Genomic DNA, 24,946 nt, shown 5'->3' on the forward strand with positions numbered 1-24,946 from the left:
TGAAGGACAAGCAGCCAACAAGTGCTCAGCATAGACTGTTGGAAAAGCATTCCAGGTTAAGCTGGTTGAGAAAATGCCAAGAGTGTACAAAGCTGTCATCAAGGCAAAGGGTGGCTACTTTGAAGAATCTAAAATCTATAATATATTTTGATTTGTTTAACACTTTTTTTGGTTACTACATGATTCCATATGTGTTATTTCATAGTTTTGATTTCTTCACTATTATTCTACAATGTAGAAAATATTAAAAGTAAAGAAAAACCCTGGAATGAGCAGGTTTGTCCACTTTTGACTGGTACTGTATATTTTTAAAAGCATTATGGATTACATGTTAGGGTATCTAATGTCATAAGATTTGCATAATGCCATGTCTGGGAAAAATGTGTGAACAAATGGTTTAACTAATGGTCACTATTCTACAATTGTCACTCGAGTCTCGCATGAAGTAATGGGAAAGCCCAGGGTTATTCCATTATGGAATTCATGCAACAATTCGTAGCCTAAAGAAATTCTGGAAGGGACATCATTTCTTCCTATCTGTATTTAACTGGTGCCCTGAAAAATAATCACAGGGCTAGATGAGGTGTAACTCCTCTCTCAGGGATTGCTTTTTGAGGAAAGGCTATGTTGCTCAGGGTCTGTCTTCCTAAAATGTTGGTGCACATTATTTATGAATTCAAATTGCGTAACGTGCCTGACTGACAGAAATGATTCAAAAGTAATTAGTTGCTTTTTATTTTAAATATGGATGAAAGGACACAGGAACAAAATTAACATTAAACAGCATTGCATCATCGTGAGAGAGCTTGCGATAGATCAGAGTTTTCACACCAGACACATACAGTACTACATAACCAAATACTAAAAGTTTTTCCCTAATAATAATGATAGATTTATTTTATATAGCGCTTTTCATTACAAACAGAATTTCAAAGTCGCTTTAAAACCCTAGTCACTTGGTTTGGATATACTGACACTGAAGTATATGTATTTCATTGCTTTCTTTGCATATATAATTGACACAGCTTGTCAAAAATGTAAGGCAAAGTTTAAATGCATATGATGAGAATGATGATGAAAAGGAAATTGATGGTCTTACATGACTTGTCACGTTAAAGAGATGAGGCCCTGAAACGTCAATTAGATTAACACTTAGATTAACAATCCAGAGTGATGTGTCATTCTACCGCAGATATAGGGCATGTTTGATTATGAACAGCATAGATGACAATCTCATGCGAGCACCCTTGAGTTGTATTCTATGCCATATGTCAATGCTTCCTGGCATTCGTATGATCACTTATTCACACCATGTCAGACTGCTGCATACACCGTAGAACTGGCTTCAGGTTTAAGTCTCGAATGCTGACAAGTTGGGGCCAAAGTTGCACTTTAAATTCAGCAACTTCTGTGTTCAGTTCGACATGAACAAATCATTCAGCAGGGAGTGCTTGTTTTTTATTTTTGGAGAAAAAGGTGTGGAAAGTATAATGGCTTTTAGGAGCTCTTTAATTCAAACTTATTCATATGCATGTGTGGCCTCTCTCCAAAATCAAAAGCCATCTCAGACTGTGTGGAAAGCAACAGGAGGCCTTGAAGCACTATTTACATCTCTCTTTGGGGTGCACTGTGGTAGCAGACAGGGAAACTAGCTGCCACCACATTCTGTGCTAGCAGGGGAAAAGTACCAAGTTATGTAACCCACTGTAGTTACTATTATCTATTATTAATGCTGAGTTCTGAGTCTCCCCAACACCTCATTACATTCTGAATGCCTTGTATGTTGCCCATGGCAACAATGCCTCAGACAGAGGATGAGGCCAGACTTCAATCAAAACATTGTGCATTTTTTCAGCACGCAACACTCTTGTTTACACACTGTCAAAGGTGTTAAACATATTATGGCTGACACATCTCCCAAACTGCTTCCTATCGCATCCCTATGCTCTTAAAAGATTGATGTTTCATGGACATTTCTATTGGATATTAATGCGAAGCCAATCCCATTGTTCACTTTTTTGTGCATTTCTGTACACAGTGTGCTACGATTAAATTGTCCTGTAGCCGACCTGATCATGTTGAAATTCAACTAGTGTGTAAGTACGTAGGTTTCATTAGCATTCAAATGACATTTTATGTACTACATGTACTAAAACTTTTGTATTGCTCTCTAATGAGTCAGTCAGCAGTTGACTTGTTTTCCAAGTAAATGTAATGACTATAAATAAATGAAGGCAATGAAAGCATGCCGGTAAACCTTCTCAGGGATCCACTTCTGCAACTTAATCTCACCTTAAACTATGCCCAAGTCTTTCCTTTATTCTTTAATTAATCGCAAGCCCAAAGAGGCATGTCCTTCTACATGAATTAAAACCCTTGATTATGGAGTCACTCATGTTTAATTTACAGAATATGTTAATGTCAAAAGATACATTGCAGTCATAAAATATGAAGAGGACCCCAGGGCAAAGAAGCTAAAAAAAAAAGGAAGATAGCGTCCTCTCAAAAAGATCAAATGTAAAATAAGACACCAGCGCACAAGCAGGCCACTCAAGTGTCTAGTTGATCCTCTTATCTCATCCTGAAATGCAATGGAGTATTCGATTGGCAGAGTCTGACCAGTTTGTGCCAAAATGGGCGTACTCACTACACCAGACACGGTTACGTCACCACTGTTTGTCTGCAGGGATAGCAACACACACATACACACATAACAAATGAAACTGAATGTGCCTTTCGGTACATAAAAACATGGCAATACAATAAACTAATCATAGTAAGACTATTGCAGATATACCTAAATACTTTTTGGGTTATCTAAGCCATGGCTATTTGAAAACGAATGTAGATGGTTGTTGAGCTTGGAGAACATGTACATTCTAATTGTAGCTTACCTCCATTTAATCCCCTGTTTTAACCTTTACCTACAAAATCAGGTATTAATGAATAAAAATTACTTTGTAATGTTTATATTTAGTGTATTTCACCCTCATAATACCAACATATTTTGCATACATGGATTACCAAGAAGAAACTATTGGAAAAAGAAAAAGCAACAGTTTTAGCAAAATATCAACGCTATTTTTATCATAACATCATTGGACATGTAAATAATGTTATCTGAAATAAAAAAATAACTAAAATAGACTGTTATTTTAGCACAATTACAGTTAATTAACATATTCTGTATACAAAAAAATACACTTTCCCTTAAATAATGTTCAGTTTTTTTCCAAAGTACAATAGACATAAGTACAAAGAGCTGATTTCCCATCATTTTATTGTAGTACCATTTCATTTTTTGAATTTTGAAGTATGCACAAACTTTGCCATTTTTCTGTGGTAAAAAATTACTGCCATTTAAAGGGGCAGTACACCAAATTGGAAATGTCTGTAATTTTATAGACAAAATTAGTAATCCATTGACAATTAACAAAAATATGGTGTAGTTGTATTTATTTACTTACCCACAGTCAGCATTCGTATCGCTGCTAGAGAAACAATGGGAGTGGTGTAAAAAGTAACCAACTGTCAATCTTGAGTAAAAGTAAAAATACCTTAATAGAAAATGACTAAAGTCAAAGTGAACGTCACCCAGTAAAATACTACTTGAGTAAAAGTCTTAAAGTATTTGAGTTTTAAATATACTTAAGTATCAAAGGTATACTTAAATATCAAAAGTAAAAGTATAAATCATTTCAAATTCCTTATATTAAGCAAACCAGATGGCACAATTTTCATTTTTTTTTATAGATGGCCAGGGACACACTCCAACACACAGACATCATTTACAAACAAAGCATTTGTGTTTAGTGAGTACGCCAGATCAGAGGCAGTAGATATGACCAAGGATGTTCTCATAATAATAATAATTTTATTTAACCTTTATTTAACTAGGCAAGTCAGTTAAGAACAAATTCTTATTTACAATGACGGCCTATCCCGGACGACCCTGGGCCAATTGTGCGCTGCCCTATGAGACTCCCAATCAAAGCCTGGATTTGAACCAGGGACTGAAGTGATGCCGTTTGCACTGAAATGTAAGACCGCCTTAGACCGCTGTGCCACACGGGAGCCCAAATAAGTGTGAATTGGACCATTTTCCTGCCCTCCTAAGCATTCAAAATGTAAAGAGTACATTTGGGTGTCAGGGAAAATGTATGGAGTATAAAGTACATTATTTTATTTAAGAATGTAGTGAAGTAAAAGTAAAAGTTGTCAAAAATATAAATAGTACAGTAGCATTCAGATACCCCAAGAACAGCAATGGGCCTATGGCAGGATGCTTCAAAAAGCATGTCTAAATCCTAAAAGTAACTTCAAACCAAATGTTAGAGCAGCTCAAATACCATAACATATCTGTTGAATACACAGTAGAGTATTATCATATTACAGACATTATTGCATTTATATAACATTTCTGGTAGAATAACTATTTTTGGAAGAATATACACCAATACAGCACCATCTGTAGATTTAGAGGGTAGCTGGTACTGTATCTGTATTACAGTTCTACCAAGAATTCATACCACTGACAGACTTTTATGAGCTGTTTTGACTGCAACTAAGCGTATATGTAAGGTTATTTAGATTTTGTACTCGGTTATACCTAGATATAACCAGTTCTAACCATAACGAGTACATAAGGTGAGTACATTTCAGCAGGTGATCTTGATTTTGATCTGTTCAAAATCACGGATACAGGTCCCCGCCACCTGATAATATGTATAAGATAATATTATGTTTCCAGAGAATCCTGGATTCAAATAAATACTTTTTAGACTTTCCCTAGAATAACTACTTTTCGGGGAATACACACCAGTACAGCTCTCTGCGGAGATTTACAGCATAACGCAGTTCTATCAAGTATTTACTCCACTGGCAGACTTTGCATACCATTGGCAAATTTGTATATGCACAAAAATAAGGTGATTTTGTACACAGTCATATAATACATGGTATAAAATCTTAGTAGAAACAATCTTAGTAGAGTACATGGGGAGCTATATCTCTGCAGGTGATCTGTCTGTCTGGTCAAAATCACTGGTACAGGTCCCCCATCTGGTGGTATGGGTAACTTGTTATTATGTCTCCAGAGAAATCTAGATTCAAATAAAGGTCCTATCTATCAAATTACTATAGAAGGAATTAGGTGTTTTTGGCTGGGGTCAAACTGACTTGTATTTAGATTTATTAAGAAAAAGTTGATTGGGAAAGTCATGAAAAATTGGTAGAATTTAATAAACCACCTTTGGGCTATAATCAAAATATGCCTCTGGGGTCAAATTGACCCCAGTCCATAGTATGAAGGTTAATATGTGAACGTGTTAAATGACATTCTGCTGTACTTTGCTCTTTACAATGTACTTTATGAGGCAGAAAGAAAATGGATTATCTTGTCGAAACAAAGCTGTTTTTGAAACCTGGGCACCTCCAATAATCCATTGGTCTGATTAATTCAGAGTACAAATCCCAGATAAGGATGGGCTTCTTTATTTCTATTATTTTGGTAAAGCATGGACCGAAACAGAAAAGGAATGTGAAACCTAGTAAACCGATTTAAAGTCCCTACCCTCTTCCCTCTGCTCAAATCCTGTGTGAATGTTTTTTGTCAATGCTGTGAAAATTGACAACTGAAAGGCTAAAGAGCTTTGCAGGTCTAATTCTCCAATGTTTCTCCTTCACACATCGGTGTGGTCATGTAACATATGTTATCAGTAGAATATAAGAAAATATAAAAAATTGTTCTGGGAAAATTGTAATAAGAATATATTGTCTGATTCACAAGTGATGCAAACAGGCAGCCTACTGGGCACACACTGGTTGAATTCATGTTATTTCCACGTCATTTCAATTAAATTATGTTGAACCGATGTGAAATGGACGTCTATGCCCAGTGCGAGACAATGTAAAACCTTGACTCACAGTTATCACAATGAAAAACATATTTATTGGAACTTCATCATCCATTATCTGGTCCCCATTTCAACATTTAGAGGCCTGCTCAAGGTCCCCCTGACAATAACATCAATGAGCACTCCTTGAAAAACTCTGGTTTTACCTTCCTTTGTACTCAGCAGGGCGCTGAAGGAGTGATTCTCCTCTGAGTCTCACATAAACTAAATGGTATATTTATGAATGCCATTTCCACCTGCTTGAAAAGAAATGAAATTGACGCTGCCGTAATCTATCTACAGGGAAAAGAGCTTCCCACGGGACTGTGAGTATGTTGATATGTTTTCTCCAGCCAGACAAATAGGACTTCCAGGACCAGGAAGTTAATGAAGTATACAAATGCGGCTAAGTCATGATTAAGAGCCTGGCTCAAACTGGAATAGAGATTTTCTGCTTTAAAACCAACTTGGCTCCTTAGAGAAATATGATGAAAGTATGGATATGGGTGGATGCTACAGTATAATCAACCTCCATGGCAGCCCTATAGTATCTTGCAACCAGATTTCCAATTCGGACAGCAGACAGGAATCTAACTCTTTTCACAATTTGACCCGGCTGTAAGAGTCAAAGTAGACAATTGGGTTACCTGTACATAACTTTTTTTAATCAAGTTTGAGGCCCCTGTTTACAAAGTTGAAATATAAATTGAGCAAAACTTCACTTTTCTTCTAATCAGATTGGCAGATCTTGCCAATCATTTAGAGTGCAACAATTAAGCAATAAGGCATGAGGGGGTGTGGTATAAGGCCAATATACCATAGCTATATACCTTAGCCGTGGTATATTGGCCATATATCACAAACCCCGATGTGCCTTAATGCTATTATAAACTGTTTACCAATGTAATTAGAACAATAAAAAGTATTTTTTTGTCATACCCGTGGTATACGGCTTTCATATATTACGGCTTTCAGATAATCAGCATTCAGGGCCCGAACCACCCTGTTTATAATGTGAAACAGAGCATGCATTTAGGGATGTTAAAGTTTTACTTTGAGAGGAGATTCATATTTAATCTCTGCTATCTTCCGACTTTTCACCTAAAAACATATAGTACTGTACTCCTGACTATGAGGCAGGACTTATAGCACTGGATATATCATCATATGCCCTAAAGGTCTGCAGACATTTGGCAGATTTTGCATTAACCCCCTGCAACCAGGGCCATAACTACATATGAGGAGACCGAGGACTGGACCTCTGTAATTGTTTTGTCATTTGAAAATCAATTGCGGTTGAACAGCTAAATATTGCTCCCAGCGTTGATCAAAGCTCAGAACGCTTATTTTCTTGATCTGATTGAGTTCTAATCACGACTGCCTCTTTGTGAACGAGTGGAATCATGAACAGTGGTTTGATCGTTATGTTCGCCTGCATCCCCCTGATTTGCCTTTTTAGCAGCACATTCGCCACTCTCTCAAACAGCTAACTCCGCCGTCTTGTGGCACAGGCCGAGGGCCTGAGACATGAAACGAACTACCCCAGCTCTGAGTCAGCTCAAGTAGCCGACTAGAGACGCACGCTGCAGACAGTGTGTTTGTGAGATGCAGGACAAAAGGCCATTTTAAAACCATCTCGTGACTCCTGCCGTGTCTACAGACATCCCCCAAACAAAAAATGACTCATTGGGAGAATGAGTGCTCAACTGGTAAATTAAAGTAAATAAAATTGTTTTGTCATTTCACACCTTACCGTGAAATGCTTACCCTTAACCAACAACGCAGCTAAAAAAAAAGAGTTAAGAAATTATTTAGTAAATAAAATAAAAAGTAACACAATAAAATAACAATAATGAGGCTATATACAGGGGGTACCGGTACCGAGTCAATGTGCAGGGGTGCAGGTTAGTCGAGGTAATTTGTACATGTAGGTAGGGTTAAAGTGACTATGAATAGACAATAAACGGAAATAGCAGCAGTGTAAAAAAGGAGGGGGGGGCAATGCAAATAGTCTGGGTAGCCATTTGATTAGATGTTCAGCCTTATGGCTTGTGGGTAGACACTGTTTAGAAGCCTCTTGGAGCTCCGGTATCACTTGTCATGCGGTAGCAGAGAGAACACTCTATGACTATGGTGGCTGGAGTCTTTGACAATTTTTAGGGCCTTCCTCTTACACCGCCTTGTATAGAGGTCCTGGATGGCAGGAAGCTTTGCCCCAGTGATGTACTGGGCCGTACGCACTACCCTCTGTAGTGCCTTGCGGTTGGAGGCCGAGCAGTTGCCATATCAGGCAGTGATGCAACCAGTCAGGATGCTCTCGATGGTGCAGTTGTAGAACCGTTTTGAGGATCTGAGGACCCATGCCAAATCTTTTCAATCTCCTGAGGGAGAATAGGTTTTGTCATGCCCTCTTCACAACTGGCTTGGTGTTCTTGGACCATGTCCAAGCTCTCAACCTGCTCCACTGCAGCCCCGTCGATGAGAATGGGGGCATGCTCGGTCCTCTTTTTCCTGTAGTCCACAATCATCTCCTTTGTCTTGATCACGTTGAGGGAGAGGTTGTTGTCCTGGCACTACACAGCCAGATCTCTGACCTCCTCCCTATAGGCTGTCTCGTCATTGTCGGTGATCAGGCCTACCACTGATGTGTCATCAGCAAACTTAATGATGGTGTTGTATTCGTGCTTGGCCACGCAGTCGTGGGTGAACAGGAGAACGCTGAGCTGTATTCAATAAACAGCATTCTCACATATGTGTTCCTTTTGTCCAGGTGGGAAAGGGTAGTGTGGAGTGCGATTGAGATTGCATCATCGGTGGATCTGTTGGGGCGGTATGCGAATTGGAGTGGGTCTAGAGTTTCTGGGATGGTGGTGTTGATGTGAGCCATGACCAGCCTTTCAAAGCACTTCATGGCTACCTATGTAAGTGTGATGGGGCGTTCTTCATTTAGGCTGGTTGCCATCGCTTTCTTGAGCACAGGGACTATGGTGGTCTGCTTGAAACATGTAGGTATTACAGACTCAGTCAGGGAGAAGTTGAATATGTCAGTGAAGACACTTGCCAGTTGGTCCGCGTATGCTCTGAGTACACATCCTGGTAATCCGTCTGGCCCCACGGCCTTGTGAATATTGACCTGTTTTAAAGGTCTTGCTCACATCGGCTACGGAGAGCGTAATCACACAGTCGTCCGGAACAGCTGATTCTCTTATTCATGTGTCAGTGTTGCTTGCCTCGAAGCGAGCATAAAAAGCATTTAGCTCATCTGGTAAGCTTGCGGACAGCTCGCAGCTGGGTTTCCCTTTGTAGTCTGTAATAGTTTGCAAGCCCTGCTACATCTGACGTGTGTCAGAGCCGGTGTAGTAGGATTCAATCTTAGTCCTGTATTGACACTTTGCATGTTTGATGGTTCGTCTGAGGGCATAATGGGATTTCCGGATTAGTGTCACACTCCTTGAAAGCGGCAGCTCTAGCCTTTAGCTCGGCGCGGATGTTGCCTGTAATCTATGGCTTCTGGTTGGGATATGTACGTACGGTCACTGTGGGGACGACGTCGTCAATGCACTTATTGATGAAGTCGGTGACTGAGGTGGTATACTCCTCAATGCCATTGAATGAACTCCGGAACATTTTCCAGTCTGTGCTAGCAAAATCTCATACTGTAGATATGTCAGTCAGGTGGCTAGCTGTTGGCAGAGACTTCTATTTCAGTAACTTTGAAGGGCTCTGGCTAGTATTACATAGCCAGCTAGAAGGAGGAAGTAAGCGGCTAACGTTAAATGGAGCCTATATGCTTCTAAGTTCTCATAATAACTTTGCTTTACAGAGAGTAGGCTATTGAGACAGACAGTGATGTGGCACTCAGTGGTGAGGCTGAGGCCGGCTGCAATGCATGGAGGAGAAAGCAGAGGAGACAGAGAGAGGAAGCAAGCAGAGAGAGAGGTTAGTACAGTGGTTCCCCATGTGAGGTCCCCTGAGAAAATCTGTACTAATCTCATCAAACCAATTAGGAACTTTTAAAAAGAAGATATGTTTCAATATGAACATCTCATTTTAATGTAGGCTTGTCTTCCCTCTTGGACTATATTAAAATGAAATAAAACACGCAAACAACACAGTTCTAAAAATGTCCCACGTTTTCGTTTATATCGGTGGTCGATCGCCTACTGGACTTTACAGTTTACCCATTACCCACCTTTTACCACTACATCACTGATATTTATACAGCATCCATAGTAATATTCTAACAATTCATGTGAATGTGATAATACAATAATCTGTGTGCTCCATTGATGTCTGTTTGTGCGGGGCTTGATTAGTAATGCCTAGGAATACAAATGTGAATGCTATGTGATTTGAGAAAAGAGATACAGTATCTATGTAAAGAGTTGAGGATTTAATGCAATTCATCATTACAACTGACTACCCCTGTCAGGGGTATAACATTACAATTGTATGGCTAATAGGCTATGTGTTATTAGTTCAACTTAGGTAAATGAACCTACAGCAGCCAAGGTGATAATGACTGGGGGCATTTTGCTTGTTTTTGCTGTTCTACAAATAGCATTTTAACCTTTTTTAATTGTATAGAAATGCAGTAAATGAGCTTCAACTTTCAAATAATTTCCTGGGCCTCACTAAAACTCAAACGCTGGGTAGTCATATAACCCTTAATTATTCTCTACATGCAGAGAGCATATCTTCAGTAGTCCACGGTCAGTCCACGGTCAGTCCACGGTCAGTCCACGGTCAGTAGAAAGTGTATTACAATCCACACTCTAACTGACCCAACACTGTACAATCCAGTCATTGTTATTGTAGCTCTACATATGCATGACAGTTCCCCCCAGGGACAATACATAGGTGATGAGAGATGGACTTTATTTGGCTCTCACAAAGCTGGGTTAAAAGGGAAGGACAATGCTACCCTGGGGTGGCAGAACGAAACGAGCAAGTGGTGGACTCAACAATATCCTGGGAATGGTCACATCTAATCAAATCATCAAGTGCACATCAAGGCATCTTCAAAACACATCTCCTTTTTCTATTTCAAACATTGGTGAGCAACAACAATGCCAGCCCACCTCCCCATTGAAATTTCATACATCAGGCCTCCCGAGTGGCACAGCGGTCTAAGGCAATGCATCGCAGTGCTAGAGGCTTCACTACAGACCCGGGTTCGTTCACGGGCTGTATCACAACCTGCCGTGATCGGGAGTCCCAAAGGGCGACTCATCGTGCTCTAGCGACTCCTTGTGGCGGTCCAGGCACCTGCAGGCTGACCCTGGTCATCAGTTGAACAGTGTTTACTCCGACACATTGCTGCGGCTGGCTTCCAGGTTAAGCAGGCGGGTGTTAAAAAGCATGGTTTGGCGGGTCATGTTTCGGAGAACACATGACTCAACCTTCGCCTCCAGAGCCCATTGGGGAGTTGCAGCAATGAGACAAGATCGAAATTGGGGTGAAAAATGGGGTAAAATACTAAATAAATAAAAAATACCTCAAAGTTGAGACTGGAGGATTTCAAGTTCATTCCTGCAACATTCTGTCTTGTAAAAGGAGTAATGTATAGTCGACAACTCTTACTGCTCCCATACGTAAGAAAACCCCACCAGAATATGTAAAGGGAAAACTGTAGAATATCATGTTTCAACAAAACACACCATGAAGTCCAATGTAAGAAAGTGTCCTCCGAATCTTATTTTGAAATTAAATTTGTACTATTACTATTACCATAGTCTACAGTATACTGTATGTGCTGCAGTTTCATCCATACCAACCTATAGAACGTGACATGGATCTTGCTGTGAAGGTCTGCCATCATTATTTACTGTCTTAATAAAGCTTATCTAAATGTCTACGACTGCATCTCCTCAGCTCTGTGTTATTTATCATGGAGAGATGGATGGGTTGACATAAACACACACACACACACACACACACACACACACACACACACACACACACACACACACACACACACACACACACACACACACACACACACACACACACACACACACACACACACACACACACACACACACACACACACACACACACACACACACACACACACACACAGAGAGAGAGACCTACACACAGTCGGTATCACACCCACTGAAACAGGATTAATATACTGGCATCTGAGCAACAGTGGAAAGGACAGTTATGAATGAAGAGTTATGAAAGCAAATTTTTATACAGTGATAATCTATTTGGGGGTTGGGTTCCTCCCAGAGGCCTCACACTTCAAACATTATCTCACTGTCAACTGTCACTATGACTGTGGGAGGTGGGGTTTTCCACCACCTAATTTCTTGCAAACATGAAAACAAAAGGAGATTTTAATGCTTTGCTTTCTGTGTCTTTGCTTTAGGTCTTGCTTTTGTTTTTACTTTTTGTTGTTGTGTTTTCTGGATCTGTTTTCATGCTTTTATTTTTGTGTTTGTGCTTTAGTTTTTGCTTTTGTGTTTTGTACTAACAGGCCACCATACTTACAAACATGTTACAAGAAACAACATTTTTTGGCATGTTGAAGAAATGTCTTCTACAAGCGTCTAGAGTTATCAAGCGTGGGTGTGAGATAGGTGGTTGAGTTGAGAAACAAACAATCAAGAAGCGCAGGTAATTAAAAGTTGTGGTCAATGTCAATGATTAATCAATACTGTTTATCTAAGCCTCAGTGACCTGATGGAACGTGTCAGTGGCCAAGCCATGGAGCATTTCACAGTCAGTCTTGTTGCTAACACACAAGGAAGTGCTGATTACAGTCACTTCCCAGACCCAATCAATAGGACTTTGAAGTAATGGAAATGTGTTGCTGATCGGAATCTAATGAGAATTCACTCAAACCACTTGAATTCCCCTGTTATACACTGTACCTGTAAAACAAGCATATTAGTAAGACAGGAGTTAGTACATAATCCATCCAAAAAGATGGATTTATGACATGTCAACATTAATCAAGCCCAGGGGCACTGGCCTTAAAGCTGAGATCTGCACAATGTTTTGGCAATGGTGCAGGATACCCAGCTAGCACATAATGTTCGGAGAATCATGTTTCTTTAGTGGGAATTTCAGTACTTCATCCTAATGTTTCCTACCAGTTTCCTCATGGTTCTATTTAAAGTCATGTTCTCAGAACGTTCAGAGAACATTAATAACAAACAACGTTCTTGTGTGGGAATTTCAGTACTTCAGCATAACGTTTTCTGCAGGTTTCCTCATGGTTCTATTTAAAGTCATGTTCTCAGAACATTAAAACAAATTTTCATTAAAAAAACACAAAAACACAGAATGTTTATTAAAAACATATATATTCCGTTCTCAACGTCAACAAACTCTCTATATCCTCCATCTTGTTAAGTGTGTCCAGGGGCCTGTTGCACAAAAGTAGAATTAAGACATCCGGGATAAATGACTCTGAGCTCAATGAAGCCAAAACCAAAACATGTGCGTCCAGGCTTAATTGGTTGCACAAAGACCAAGCCAGGATGAGCAGACACGGATTCATTAAGCCAGGTGAAACCAATCCTGGATAGGTGCGCGCTCACGGCTCACTCAAATAGACCCCGCCACAGATCACAGATTAACTGATTTACCATGGCAACTAGAGCCGCGTACTTTTCCCCGTCGGAAGCACAAATCCTCATGGAGGCATACGAGGAGGTAAAAGATATAATTAAGAAGAAAGGCAACACCGCCACAGTGATAAAGCAAAGAGAAAAAGCGTGGCAAAGTATTGCAGACCGCCTGAATGCGTAAGTAGTGCACAATTACACACTCACCGCTCCGCTGAAACATCACAATTACAATTCAAATATTTAATTCACATCTCCAAAAATGCAGTTGTACTGTAATTATGAAACGGTTACATTTTTAATTGAAATGCACTGCAGATATGAGTGAAATTGTGTTAAGTAACTCCATCACACTGTATAAAGCTATGATAAATTTTTTGATATTTTTACTGAAAACAAGACAAAAATACCAAGTAATTTTTTGCAGTGTGACTCCATTAAATGTGTGTGTGTGTGTGTGTGTGTGTGTGTGTGTGTAGATTAAACATGAACGGGCCAAAACGGACATGGCAGCAGGTCAAAATCAAATACAAGAACATTCTGCAGAATGGTATGGTCCCTGACTAATATTTAACAAAGCACAAGCATATATTGTACCCAGAAGGTGCCTGCTCACACATTGTCTGTACTGTTTTAGCAGTGAAAAAGAATACCCACAGACAAGGCACGGGTGGTGGGTCACCAAAGGCTGACCTTACCCCAGCAGAGGACATGGCCTTGGAGCTAAATAAAGGCAGGCCCGTCTTAGAGGGGATCCCTGGGGGGAAAGAGACGAGCATAGGTTCCTCCCAAGATGCCACCCGCTTCATTCAAGGTATGTCCTTCCATCTCTACATGGGATACAACCACATTCATATTGAATCAATTTGGACTGTCTGACTTTGGTTTACCTATTGCCTTGCAGTGTCTGGCAGCACTGTGTTCCTGTTAGAGCCACCAGCACAAGCACCAGACGATGCTGATCCAGTGAGTACTCCATCAAAGGCATACTGTAGGCCTGGCATGTCTTGTCTACTAGCTTCAATATGAATCCGATTAAATGTGATAGGGTGAAGGCCCCAGTGCAGCAGCAACAGCACATGATGGAGACGATGATGAGGAGGAGACCATCTCTCTGGATTCCAGAAGGCATGAGGTATCATGTTAAGACTGTGAAAGTACTATTTACTCTACAATGGTGAGGAGTCCTCATCAAAATCAAAAAATCTAATTTCTTTTACAGGACCCAGATGCTATACAGTGGGAAAACCAGCCTGGCAACATAGTGCGTATTAATAAAAGGACACCACATCCTGCCAAATTCCAGCTGCGCTAATTGTATTGTGTTCACAGAGCTCACAAGCTATCAGAAAGTTGTATGGCAACCACCTCCGGCGCCAAATAGAACTGGCAGACATAGACATTCAGTACAAGAAGAAAAAGATGGAAAATCTTGCACTGGAGTCCGAAATAAAAAAGAGGACAATTAGGAAACTGGACCTTGAAATAAAAAAACTTGAGAGGGAGGTGAGATATGCCTTCAATGTACACTGTATGCTAACTGTAACACAAATGTATTAATCATTATTTTTCTTTCCTCCCCCAGCTCCAAGAAGATGACACAGCTCAAAATAAAAATTTGGTATATTCTCGTAAAGTCAAGTGAGCCATGACATATGAGCTCTTATTGTGAGCACACAGGACGGTGGCATCTTTCTAAGGTTTTTTTTATTTTCCCAGCAATCAGTACAACCAAGTCATCGTTATAAGGCATCGCCCTCTTTTGCCCACCCCCCCAGCACCAGGTGTGGCCACTAGCCTATATGAAGGCCCAAAATTGTGTGTTCCTTTCTGCTCTGACAATGGCATGCCCATTCGTGCGAGATGTGGTGGATGAAGAAGCACTTGTGCTGAGGAGAGCCTTCAGGCGAGAAAGGGTCTTCAGGGACCGGTTGGACCCACTGGTCTTCCCTGATGACCATCTATATGAAAGATACAGGTTTTCTGCAGATGGCATCAGGTATCTATGCAGACTACTGGGTCCCAGGATTAAGCACCGCACTGCACGGAGCCATGCACTGAGTGTGGAGCAAATGGTTTGTGTGGCCTTGCGCTTTTTTGCTAGTGGAGCCTTCCTGTACTCAGTGGGGGATGCAGAACAGCTGAACAAGGCCACAATTTGCCGCACAATAAGGAGTGTGTGTCTGGCTATCAAAGCATTAGCAGATGTCTTCATCTCCTTCCCTGGCCACAGAAGACTCTGTGACATCAAAGAGGAGTTCTATAGGATTGCAGGTAAGAGGATCTACAAATTACAGGACAACTGTTAACACATAGTAGGATACTCATTACTTTGTGTGACAGGTTTCCCCAATGTCATTGGTGCAGTGGACTGCACACACATAAGGATAAAAGCCCCCTCAGGTGCCCATGAGGCCGATTTTGTGAATAGGAAATCCTTTCACAGCATTAATGTTCAGGTGAACATAACTTTTTGATATTGTCCATTGACGAACACTCTGCATTGCCAGTGATGTGCATTGATTGGTGTAATATTCCTCATCTTATGATTTCAGATGGTCTGCAATGCTGACTGTGTGATCAGCAATGTTGTGGCAAAATGGCCTGGCTCAGTCCATGACTCCAGAATCTTTCGGGCCTCTGAAATCTATCAGTGCCTATCACAAGGTAAGCCACACAACCCCTATTTATAACCATCATGGCTGTGTCAAGAATATCACTGTGTTCATGAGGTAGTAATGATGAGATTTTGTGTTGACAGGTGAATTCTCTGGTGTGTTGCTGGGAGACAGGGGGTATGGCTGCCAGCCTTTTCTCCTGACACCTTTCACAGACCCCCAGGAAGCACAGCAGGCCTACAACCATGCCCATGCCAGGACCAGGGCCAGAGTTGAAATGACCTTTGGCCTCCTGAAGGCACGCTTTCACTGCCTTCACAAATTAAGGGTCAGCCCTGTTAGGGCATGTGATATTACTGTGGCTTGTGCTGTCCTCCACAATGTGGCCTGCCTGAGGAAGGAGAGGGACCCCAGAGTGCCACCAGCCATGGACTGGGACAATCCGGCAATCTTCCCTGATGACGACAGTGGTCGGCTGCTGAGGGACCAATATGTGTTGAATTATTTTAGTTAGTATGTGTGCTTTCAATTTTGGTTAAATATGTCCTGCGGTGGCAGAGGAATTTGTTTTTTTTGGGGTTCGTTTTTTGACAAATTTGGCCTCTTATGATGTTTGTGCGGTATACTGTGTGTAATACAAGGCTGCAGGGAGGCTACTGCATCCATTCATTTGTCTGTTCAGTTGATGTGTATGGATTTGTCCTGCATTTATTTTAGTGTGCAGACATGCAGGGTGTGTTATATACAGACCTTTGAATGTGTATGTATCATTTTGTATAATATGCTTGGATTCTGTGCTTTCCATCTTGTAGAGTCACTGTGACTTCAGTTTCGAAAGGAGCTGATGGTTTACCTGCTTTGTTTTGTCCTTATTCAATAAAGGAACATAATGTTACACATTGTGTTTTTATATTCATATGGAATGTGTATTTGTTTATATGACAGAGTACTAGGGCCACACTGAAGAAAAAGGATAAAGTCATAAATTTATGAGGCTGGTTCTTTCTGCAGAAAAGCTACATATTGTTTTTACAGTTTTGATACTTATGACAATGTGATACTTAATATTCTGGCACATCAGCATGTCTTTGTTTATGAAACCATACTGAAGTACAATTTCACGAAATGCCCCACATCTGTCATTTTAACAACTGTCCTCCTTTAAAACAACTGGTTACAATATTATGACTTGTGTTTTTTTCCCCTCTGTGGCCCTAATATTCTATCATTTTATATATAGCCTTATAGTCTATGGGAAACTGTAAATTATCTAATGATAGCAACATCATCTAAAAATCATTTTTTATCCAAAATCATTGAAATTAATGATCACAAACGTTTAAATAATAACAGTGGGTCTAGTTATATGTGATAACAATGTATAGTGAGCAGTGAAATAACTATTGGTTTCCATTTGTGGTGACTGCTGACTGACATTAGGGATGAGATTAAATAGATCCTGGAATTTAGCCTGGTCTGGAGCAGGCTAGCTCCACAGAATAAATCTCCATGGTAATTTATACCATAACATATCCTCCTGCCCCCTATCCATCTTTAGTGCAACCGGATTACGGATCAATTGAGCCAGGATCACCAAGATATCCTGGCTTAATCCCTTATCCTAGTTTTGTGCAACAGGCCCCTGGTGTGTTGGCCACACCTACTAATTGTCCACACCTCATCTTAATGAGTTTTTGAATAGACTAAAATTAACAGCTTTGTATGAGTGAAAAAATATGCCATTCTAGCTCCATCCTGGTGGCGCAGTGGACTAATTCCATGTACAGAATACATAAGAGTGTAGGTTCAAATCTCATTGCTGCTCTGTCACAATAAAAATTTAATGTGTTTGCATTAATACCTAAACAAATTAATTTCTATCTGTGCTTGGAGTTCAAAACATATTGCCTAAGCTATAGTAAAAGTAAAAACCTCCAAATAATCTATCATTTCTGTTCTCACAACATTTAATAAACCTTCCAGGAAAACTTTCGGGGAACCATAGCAAAATGTTATCAGAACCTCCCTGCAACTTAAAAATCTATATTCCTAGAACAGGTCAAATTTTACCGGTCAGGAAATGTATGGCTTCATTCCCAGAACCAAAACGATACCAAAAACGTCGTTTCCCACAACTTCAAAAGAACCAAATGTGCTAGCTGAGATGTTGTGTTTGTAAATAGAGAGCTGGGTCTTAGAAAATGTAACTATCACTGAGTTATTTGTAGTGTTTGGAAACCGCCCCCTCATCTTTGATTTGATTTGTTACCACAGAATTTAAATAACTGAATGGCCGTTACAAATACCCACCCCTCTGTTTGCAAACACCAATGTTTATGCTGCACACCGCCCCTCTGTTTACAAACACCAATGTTTATGTTGCACACCACCCCTCTGTTTACAAACACCAATGTTTATGCTGCACACCACCCCTTTGTTTACAAACACCAATGTTTATGTTGCACACCACCCCTCTGTTTACAAACACCAATGTTTATGTTGCACACCACCCCTCTGTTTACAAACACAAATGTTTATGTTGCACACCACCCCTCTGTTTACAAACACCAATGTTTATGTTGCACACCACCCCTTTGTTTACAAACACCAATGTTTATGTTGCACACCACCCCTTTGTTTACAAACACCAATGTTTATGTTGCACACCACCCCTTTGTTTACAAACACCAATACAATGCTATTTTTCAGAGAACAAGTTATCTACTAACTTTCAGCATGCATGTAGAGAAGGGCATTGAACTTGTACTGCACTGATGACAGATGACTGGTTAAAATACATGGACAATAAGATGATAGTTGGAGCTGTATTGTTAGATTTCAGTGCAGCCTTTGATGTTATTGATCATATATTGTTATTGAAGAAACTCACTTGCTTTGGCTTTGAATCACCTGCCGTCACATGGTTGGAGCATTATTTATCCAATTGAACCCAGAGACTGTTCTTCAATGGAAGCTTCTCTAGCAGCAGATATTTACTGTGTGCAGTGTCCCTCAGTGCAGTGACCTTGGGCCGTTACTCTTTTCTATTTTTACAAATGATTACATCTTGCCACTGGTCTTACACAGAGCTAGAATGACCATGTACAGTATATGTATGATTCCACACTCTAAATGTCAGCACCAAAAGCCAGTGAGCTCACTGAAATGCTACATAAGGAGTCAGTATCAGAATGGGTGATTCATAATCAAATAAAATGTTATTTATTTCATAAACTGGTCTTAAATACATCTAAAACTAAAAGCATTGTATTTGGTTCAAAATATTCTCTAAGATCTAAAGTTGTGCATAAAGGGTGTGACCATTGACTAAGTACTAGTTATTTAGGCTCTGGTCTTGTCCCCTCTTGATTACTGTCCGGTAATATGGTCAGGTGCAGCAAAGAAAGACGTAGTAAAGCTGAAGCTGGCTCAAAACAAAGCAGCACGCCTTGCCCTTAACTGCACATACAGAACTAACATCAACAACATGCATGATAGTCTTTCATGGTTGAGGGTTGACGAGAAATTAACTGCATCTCCTAGTTTTTATGAGAAATATTACTGTGATGAAAATGCCATATTGTCAAATAATATTCAGCTCACACACCCATACATACCCCACAAGACACCAGGGGTCACTAGGGGTCTCTTCACAGTCCCCAAGTCCAAAACGAATTCACGGGCAACTCACAGTATTTTACAGAGCCATGAGCGAAAGGAGTTCCATTTTAAATTACTCAAGCAAACAGCAAAATGACTTTTAAAAAACATTTTAAACAACATCTCATGAAACGGCGGGACTGTGAGGGACACACACAAGCACATACACACACATTATTTCTGTTTTTGTATTGTTTCTATAGCGTTGTTTCTTATCTATCAGTGTATCAGTGTTTTGTTACTTGTGATGTCTTGTGTTAATAGTGGATCCCGGGAAGAGTAGCTGCTGCTTCTGCAATAACTAATGGGGATACTAATAAACAACCAAAACAAACAAGTAAACAAACAAACAAACACCCCTCTGTTTACAAACACCAATGTTCATGGTACACAGTGGGAGGAAACAGAGATTAGGGGTTGTGGCTTTAAGTACAAGGTTTGTAAACCCCCACCAGTCAGTACATAAATCCTGTATGATTATTCCACTAAGTATACCAGTGTGAGTGGCATTGTATTACTCACCTGAAGTATATTCTCGGAGATGGCTGCAACGCATTGGCAAGATCTTGACAATGCAGTTACTTAATGTTTGTCATCACTCAAGTCAAGTCATGTTGGATGTTCTACAGTGAAGAGATAAGATGGGAATGGCCAGAGATGTCTGAGACATACTCCACATTATCTGTGAGCATCTGCAGTCACTGTAGAATGCACTGCATCTCCTCTCCAAAACCAAGCCCTGTCTTGCTGAAAAAAGAACACTTATTAAAGTGACAAGAGCAGCATGAGAGAGGCACACTAACCATGGCTTTAAAACACAGCCTTTGAAGAAGAGGGAGAAGAGTGATATTGTGAAGCCACCCTGTACACCACCAGTGAATGCACACTCACAAGGCAGAGCAGATTGCTTCACAACGGAGCTAAATAAATGTGGGCTGCCCGTACGTCTTGGGATCTGGGAGACGAGTGTTAGAGAGACAAAAGGGGACGAGGAGAAAAAGCAGAGGAGTCTGACAGCCCAGAATAAATGACTCAACATCAAAACCCCTCACATCTCCCACCACATCCCCCCAGACTTGGAGGAACAGAACAAAAGCATTGTGCTACTCTGCGAGGCTGTTCATTAGGTGCTTGGATGTGTTTGCTGCATACTCTTTCGCTTCAAAGAAACCGACTCATTGCAACATCAGTGCCTTTCTGCGGGAGAAAAAAAAACTTTTCTGGCAGAAGGACAGTTAAGTTAAGTTTTGTGTTACAAGCAGACTGGCCTTGTCAACTGTGAGAACTCAAAGCCACATAATAATCAAGTCCTGTATTGAGAGAGGGACAGTATTTAAATGGGTTACTGGTGGATGTTAAATAGCTTACAGATGGGATGTCCAGCTATGTAAACCTAAATAACCAGATAAATATTTCAATATCTAGGAGAATAGTAAGTTATTGAGAATAATCCAGAAGACAAATAATGCCTCCATCCATTTTATTATAATGTCAAATGTAAAAAACAAAAATTAAATGACTTGAAGATGTCATTTCTGACATTGAAAGGAAGCAGCTCCAGCAATTGGCGACGAAGACTGCAGGTATTGTGAGTCCTAGTGTGGGAGACAGTTAGTTACTCCAGGGGGTAAAATGTATTGTGTAGCCACGCTGGTGGAAAGAACCAATCACTTGGAAGTGAATGACAACTTAATTTGTCCTTTGGAAAGAAAGAGTAATGACTGTCACAGCTTTCACCTTCAATTCCATCTTAATTAGTCAGAGGTGACCTACAGTCCAGGTACATGTCTGCTTTGCCAACAAAATATAACTGCTACATAACTGCTACACCAAGGCAGCAGGTTGCCTAGTGGTTAGAGCGTTGGGCAAGTAACCAAAAGGTTGCAAGATCAAATCCCTGAGCTGACAAGGTAAAAATCTGTCATTCTGCCCATGTTCCTAGGCTGTCATTGAAAATAAGAGTTTGTTCCTAACTGACTTGCCTAGTATAATAAAGGTACAATTAAATAATATGAAGACAAAATAATTGTTGCTGAGTTGGTTATTTTTCTAGGCCTGTTACACAACTGGACACTCATGCTAAATTACACTGAGTGTACCTAAACATTAAGGACACCTTCCTAATATTGATTTGCAGAACAGAACAGCCTCATTTCGTTGGGGGCATGAACTCTGCAAAGTGTTGAAAGTGTTCCAAAGGGATGTTGGCCCATTTTAACTCCAATGCTTCTCACAGTTGTGTCAAGTTGGCTTGAAACTCAGTGGTAGATTATGATTATATTAATTAGCTATATATACACTGAGTATACCAAACATTAGGAATATCTACCTAATATTGAGTGCCCACCCCCCCCCCCCCCCCCCTTACCTCAGACCAGCCTCAATTTGTTGGGTCAAGGTGTTGAAAGCACTGTTGTGTCAAGTTGGCTGGTTGGTGGACCATTCATAAGTGTGAAAAACCCAACAGCGTTGCAGTTCTTGACAGAAACCGGTGCGCCTGGCACCTACTACCATACCCCGTTCAAAGATACTTAAATATTTTGTCTTGCCCATTCATCCTCTGAATGGCACACAAAACACCTTGCCCCCGACCACAATCGGTGTCTCAATTGTTTCATTATTAAACCCATAAGAGTCTATACCCAGTCTAAGCCGGGTGGATGAAAAATGCGTAGAACACCATCGTGTTTGTGAGAGTCTCATCTTTCCATAGAGGGGTCATAATAGTTTGTAGGCTAAACCGTTCGAACACTACAGACGATTTTGTCAGAAGACCGATTTTCTTTCGGGATGTCTCATGGTCTGACAAACACCACTATAGCTCTGTCACCTTTCACCGCATATGCAGAAGTGTTACATAGGCGGACGCGGTGAACTGAGACAAAAAAAGATATCTCTAGCTTAAACTGACAGATTTTTATGGGGATTTTTTTTTGCAAATTAGATTTCCACGGGGGCACGGACATCAACCTAAGGGGTTAACCTGTCTCCTCCCTTTCATCTACACTGATTTAAGTGGATTTAAGAAGTGACATCAATAAGGGAACATAGCTTTTACCTGGATTGGATGGAAAGAGCAGAAGTGCTTAATGTTTTGTACACTCAGTGTATATTAGACATTATGTAAATAGAGCTGTTACATTGCCACTTATTTAATAAATACAGTTCATTTGATAGACCTAATTAAGGCTGCCATGTTTTACCCTCAATTATCCCTTCTTTGTTTAAATATTTAACTTGGCCCAGTCTATTACCTAATTTCCTTTCAGCGAACAGAATTAATATGTCTAGAAAGTCCAGACTTCAGACACTCACTTTGACAGCCACTCTATTCAGACACCGTTTCTGACAGAATCTTCTCCAGAAGTGGCACTCCATAATATCATGAAACCATACTTTTCACCTAATAATGAATTCCTTCCCAGAGATGGTGGGTTTCAAAGGTTGACCATTTATTTTCTGAATAGTTATTTCTCATCTTGGAGTTGCCAAAAAAAAAGACTACTGGAGGCATAATCCTGACTTGAGATACACACAACACAACTCAAACTTGCATACACTATGGGCTCACACAAGTATTGAAGTTACACTAAATTTGAAACGGAAATATATATCTAATCAGAGTGCTGCATGCCAGCTGTGGTCACTCCAGGACAGCATACACTCACTGGCAAGTTTATTAGGTACACCCATCTAGTATCGGGTCGGACCCCCTTTGCCTCCAGAACAGCCTGAATTATTTGGGGTGTTTTAACAACGTTTTGGAAATGTTCCACATGGACCAACGTCCATGCTGACGCGATGGCATTACTCAGTTGCTGCAGATTGGACGACGGTACATTAATGCTGTGAACAGCCTGTTCCATCTCGATTTTCCAGTGTTGGCGTGCCCACTGGAACCGCTTCTTCTTGTTTTTAGCTCATAGTAATGAAACCCGGTGTGGTCGTCTGCTGCAGTAGCCTATCAGTGACAAGGATCGATGAGTTGTGCGCTCCAAGATGCGATGTTGCACACCATTGTTGTACTGCACCGTTATGTGTCTGCTTGTGGCGCGCCTGTTATCTTGCGCCATTCTTGCCATTCTCCTTCAACCTCTCTCATCAACGAGCTGTTTTCGCGCACAGGACTGCCGCTGCCTGCATGTTTTTTTGTTTGTCACACCATTCTCTGTAAACCCTAGACACTGTCATGCGTGAAAAGTCCAGGAGGGGTTTCTGAGATACTGGATCCAGCACACCTGGCACTGACGATCATACCACTCTCAAAGTCGCGTAGATCACTTGCTTTGCCCATTCTAACGTTGAATCTCACATTGACTGAATGCCTTGATGCCTGTCTGCCTGCTTCATATAGCAAGCCACAGCCATGTGACCCCATTTTCGTGAATGGGGTGGTGTACTTAATATACTGGCCTGTGTGAAATTAAAAGTTATTTGCTTGACAAAATTCACATCAAGTAACATTTGGTTTGTTATGTTGTGATAAACAACATCTTGAAATTACATTTGGTGAATATAGTCAGTATATTAAATCTAAAGCCATGCCAGGTGCATGATCTTGATAAAATGCCATAAGATATATCCTGTCTTCATAACAGAGCAAGATTGGCAACAAATCCTACATCATACCCATTTTGTTAATTGGTTGACGTGAGAAAAATAACTGCACAGGAAAGGGATTTTGCTGACATGGGGAATCCATTTAAGGAGCTCTTCTTCTCTCCAAAGTAGACCCAAAATAAGCACCATTCTGTGGATTTGAAAGAGCCTTAAGCAGGATGCTTGCTGGATAACCTAGATGACTGGATATTTCTGTCAGGAACCATTTAGTTTCAGATCCATCTGAGACTTGTACCTCCATCAGTGTGGGTTTGCTTATACAAAAAGCATATATGAATAAATGTATCCTCCTGTCCACCATGGTAAGCTTCTCCGGAACATGAAATACAGACACCGCTGCATTCGGTTCTTTCTGTGATCCTCCAGCCTTCAAGCTATTGATGCATTGATTTCATTTGACACGCTTTCTTCACTGCCTCTTCCTTGTCTAATGGAAGACAGGATTAAGATTTCACTGTTTGTCATTTACCTCACTGTAAATAAGTTAAATCCAATTTGTCACAGTGTTCTTACAGAGATGGTGTTCTCACTTTAACCAAAATAAAAGTCTAATGAAGGTGCGTTATACACCTGC

The 24,946-nt window shown here is 40.5% G+C and overlaps 1 protein-coding gene across 3 annotated transcripts; it reads left to right on the forward strand.

Moving 5' to 3' along the window:
- Positions 1-13,496: 13,496 nt before the first annotated feature.
- On the forward strand, positions 13,497-17,006 carry LOC139537772 (putative nuclease HARBI1). 3 transcript variants are annotated; one of them, XM_071339537.1, is made up of 10 exons: positions 13,497-13,654; positions 13,954-14,024; positions 14,112-14,288; positions 14,379-14,440; positions 14,523-14,609; positions 14,697-14,738; positions 14,807-14,980; positions 15,060-15,748; positions 16,030-16,141; positions 16,236-17,006. In XM_071339537.1, exons 1-8 carry the CDS (start codon positions 13,497-13,499, stop codon positions 15,117-15,119), a joined length of 831 nt encoding a protein of 276 aa, XP_071195638.1. In that variant the 3' UTR covers positions 15,120-15,748; positions 16,030-16,141; positions 16,236-17,006. The 3 variants fall into 3 exon arrangements, with proteins under 3 accessions (XP_071195638.1, XP_071195637.1, XP_071195636.1); XM_071339536.1 differs by adding an exon at positions 15,818-15,933 and having other exon boundaries at positions 13,517-13,654; positions 14,697-14,980; XM_071339535.1 differs by lacking the exon at positions 13,497-13,654 and adding an exon at positions 15,818-15,933 and having other exon boundaries at positions 13,786-14,288.
- Positions 17,007-24,946: the final 7,940 nt, after the last annotated feature.

The sequence above is a fragment of the Salvelinus alpinus genome, chromosome 13 (genome assembly GCF_045679555.1).
Source record: "Salvelinus alpinus chromosome 13, SLU_Salpinus.1, whole genome shotgun sequence".
NCBI lineage: Eukaryota > Metazoa > Chordata > Actinopteri > Salmoniformes > Salmonidae > Salvelinus > Salvelinus alpinus.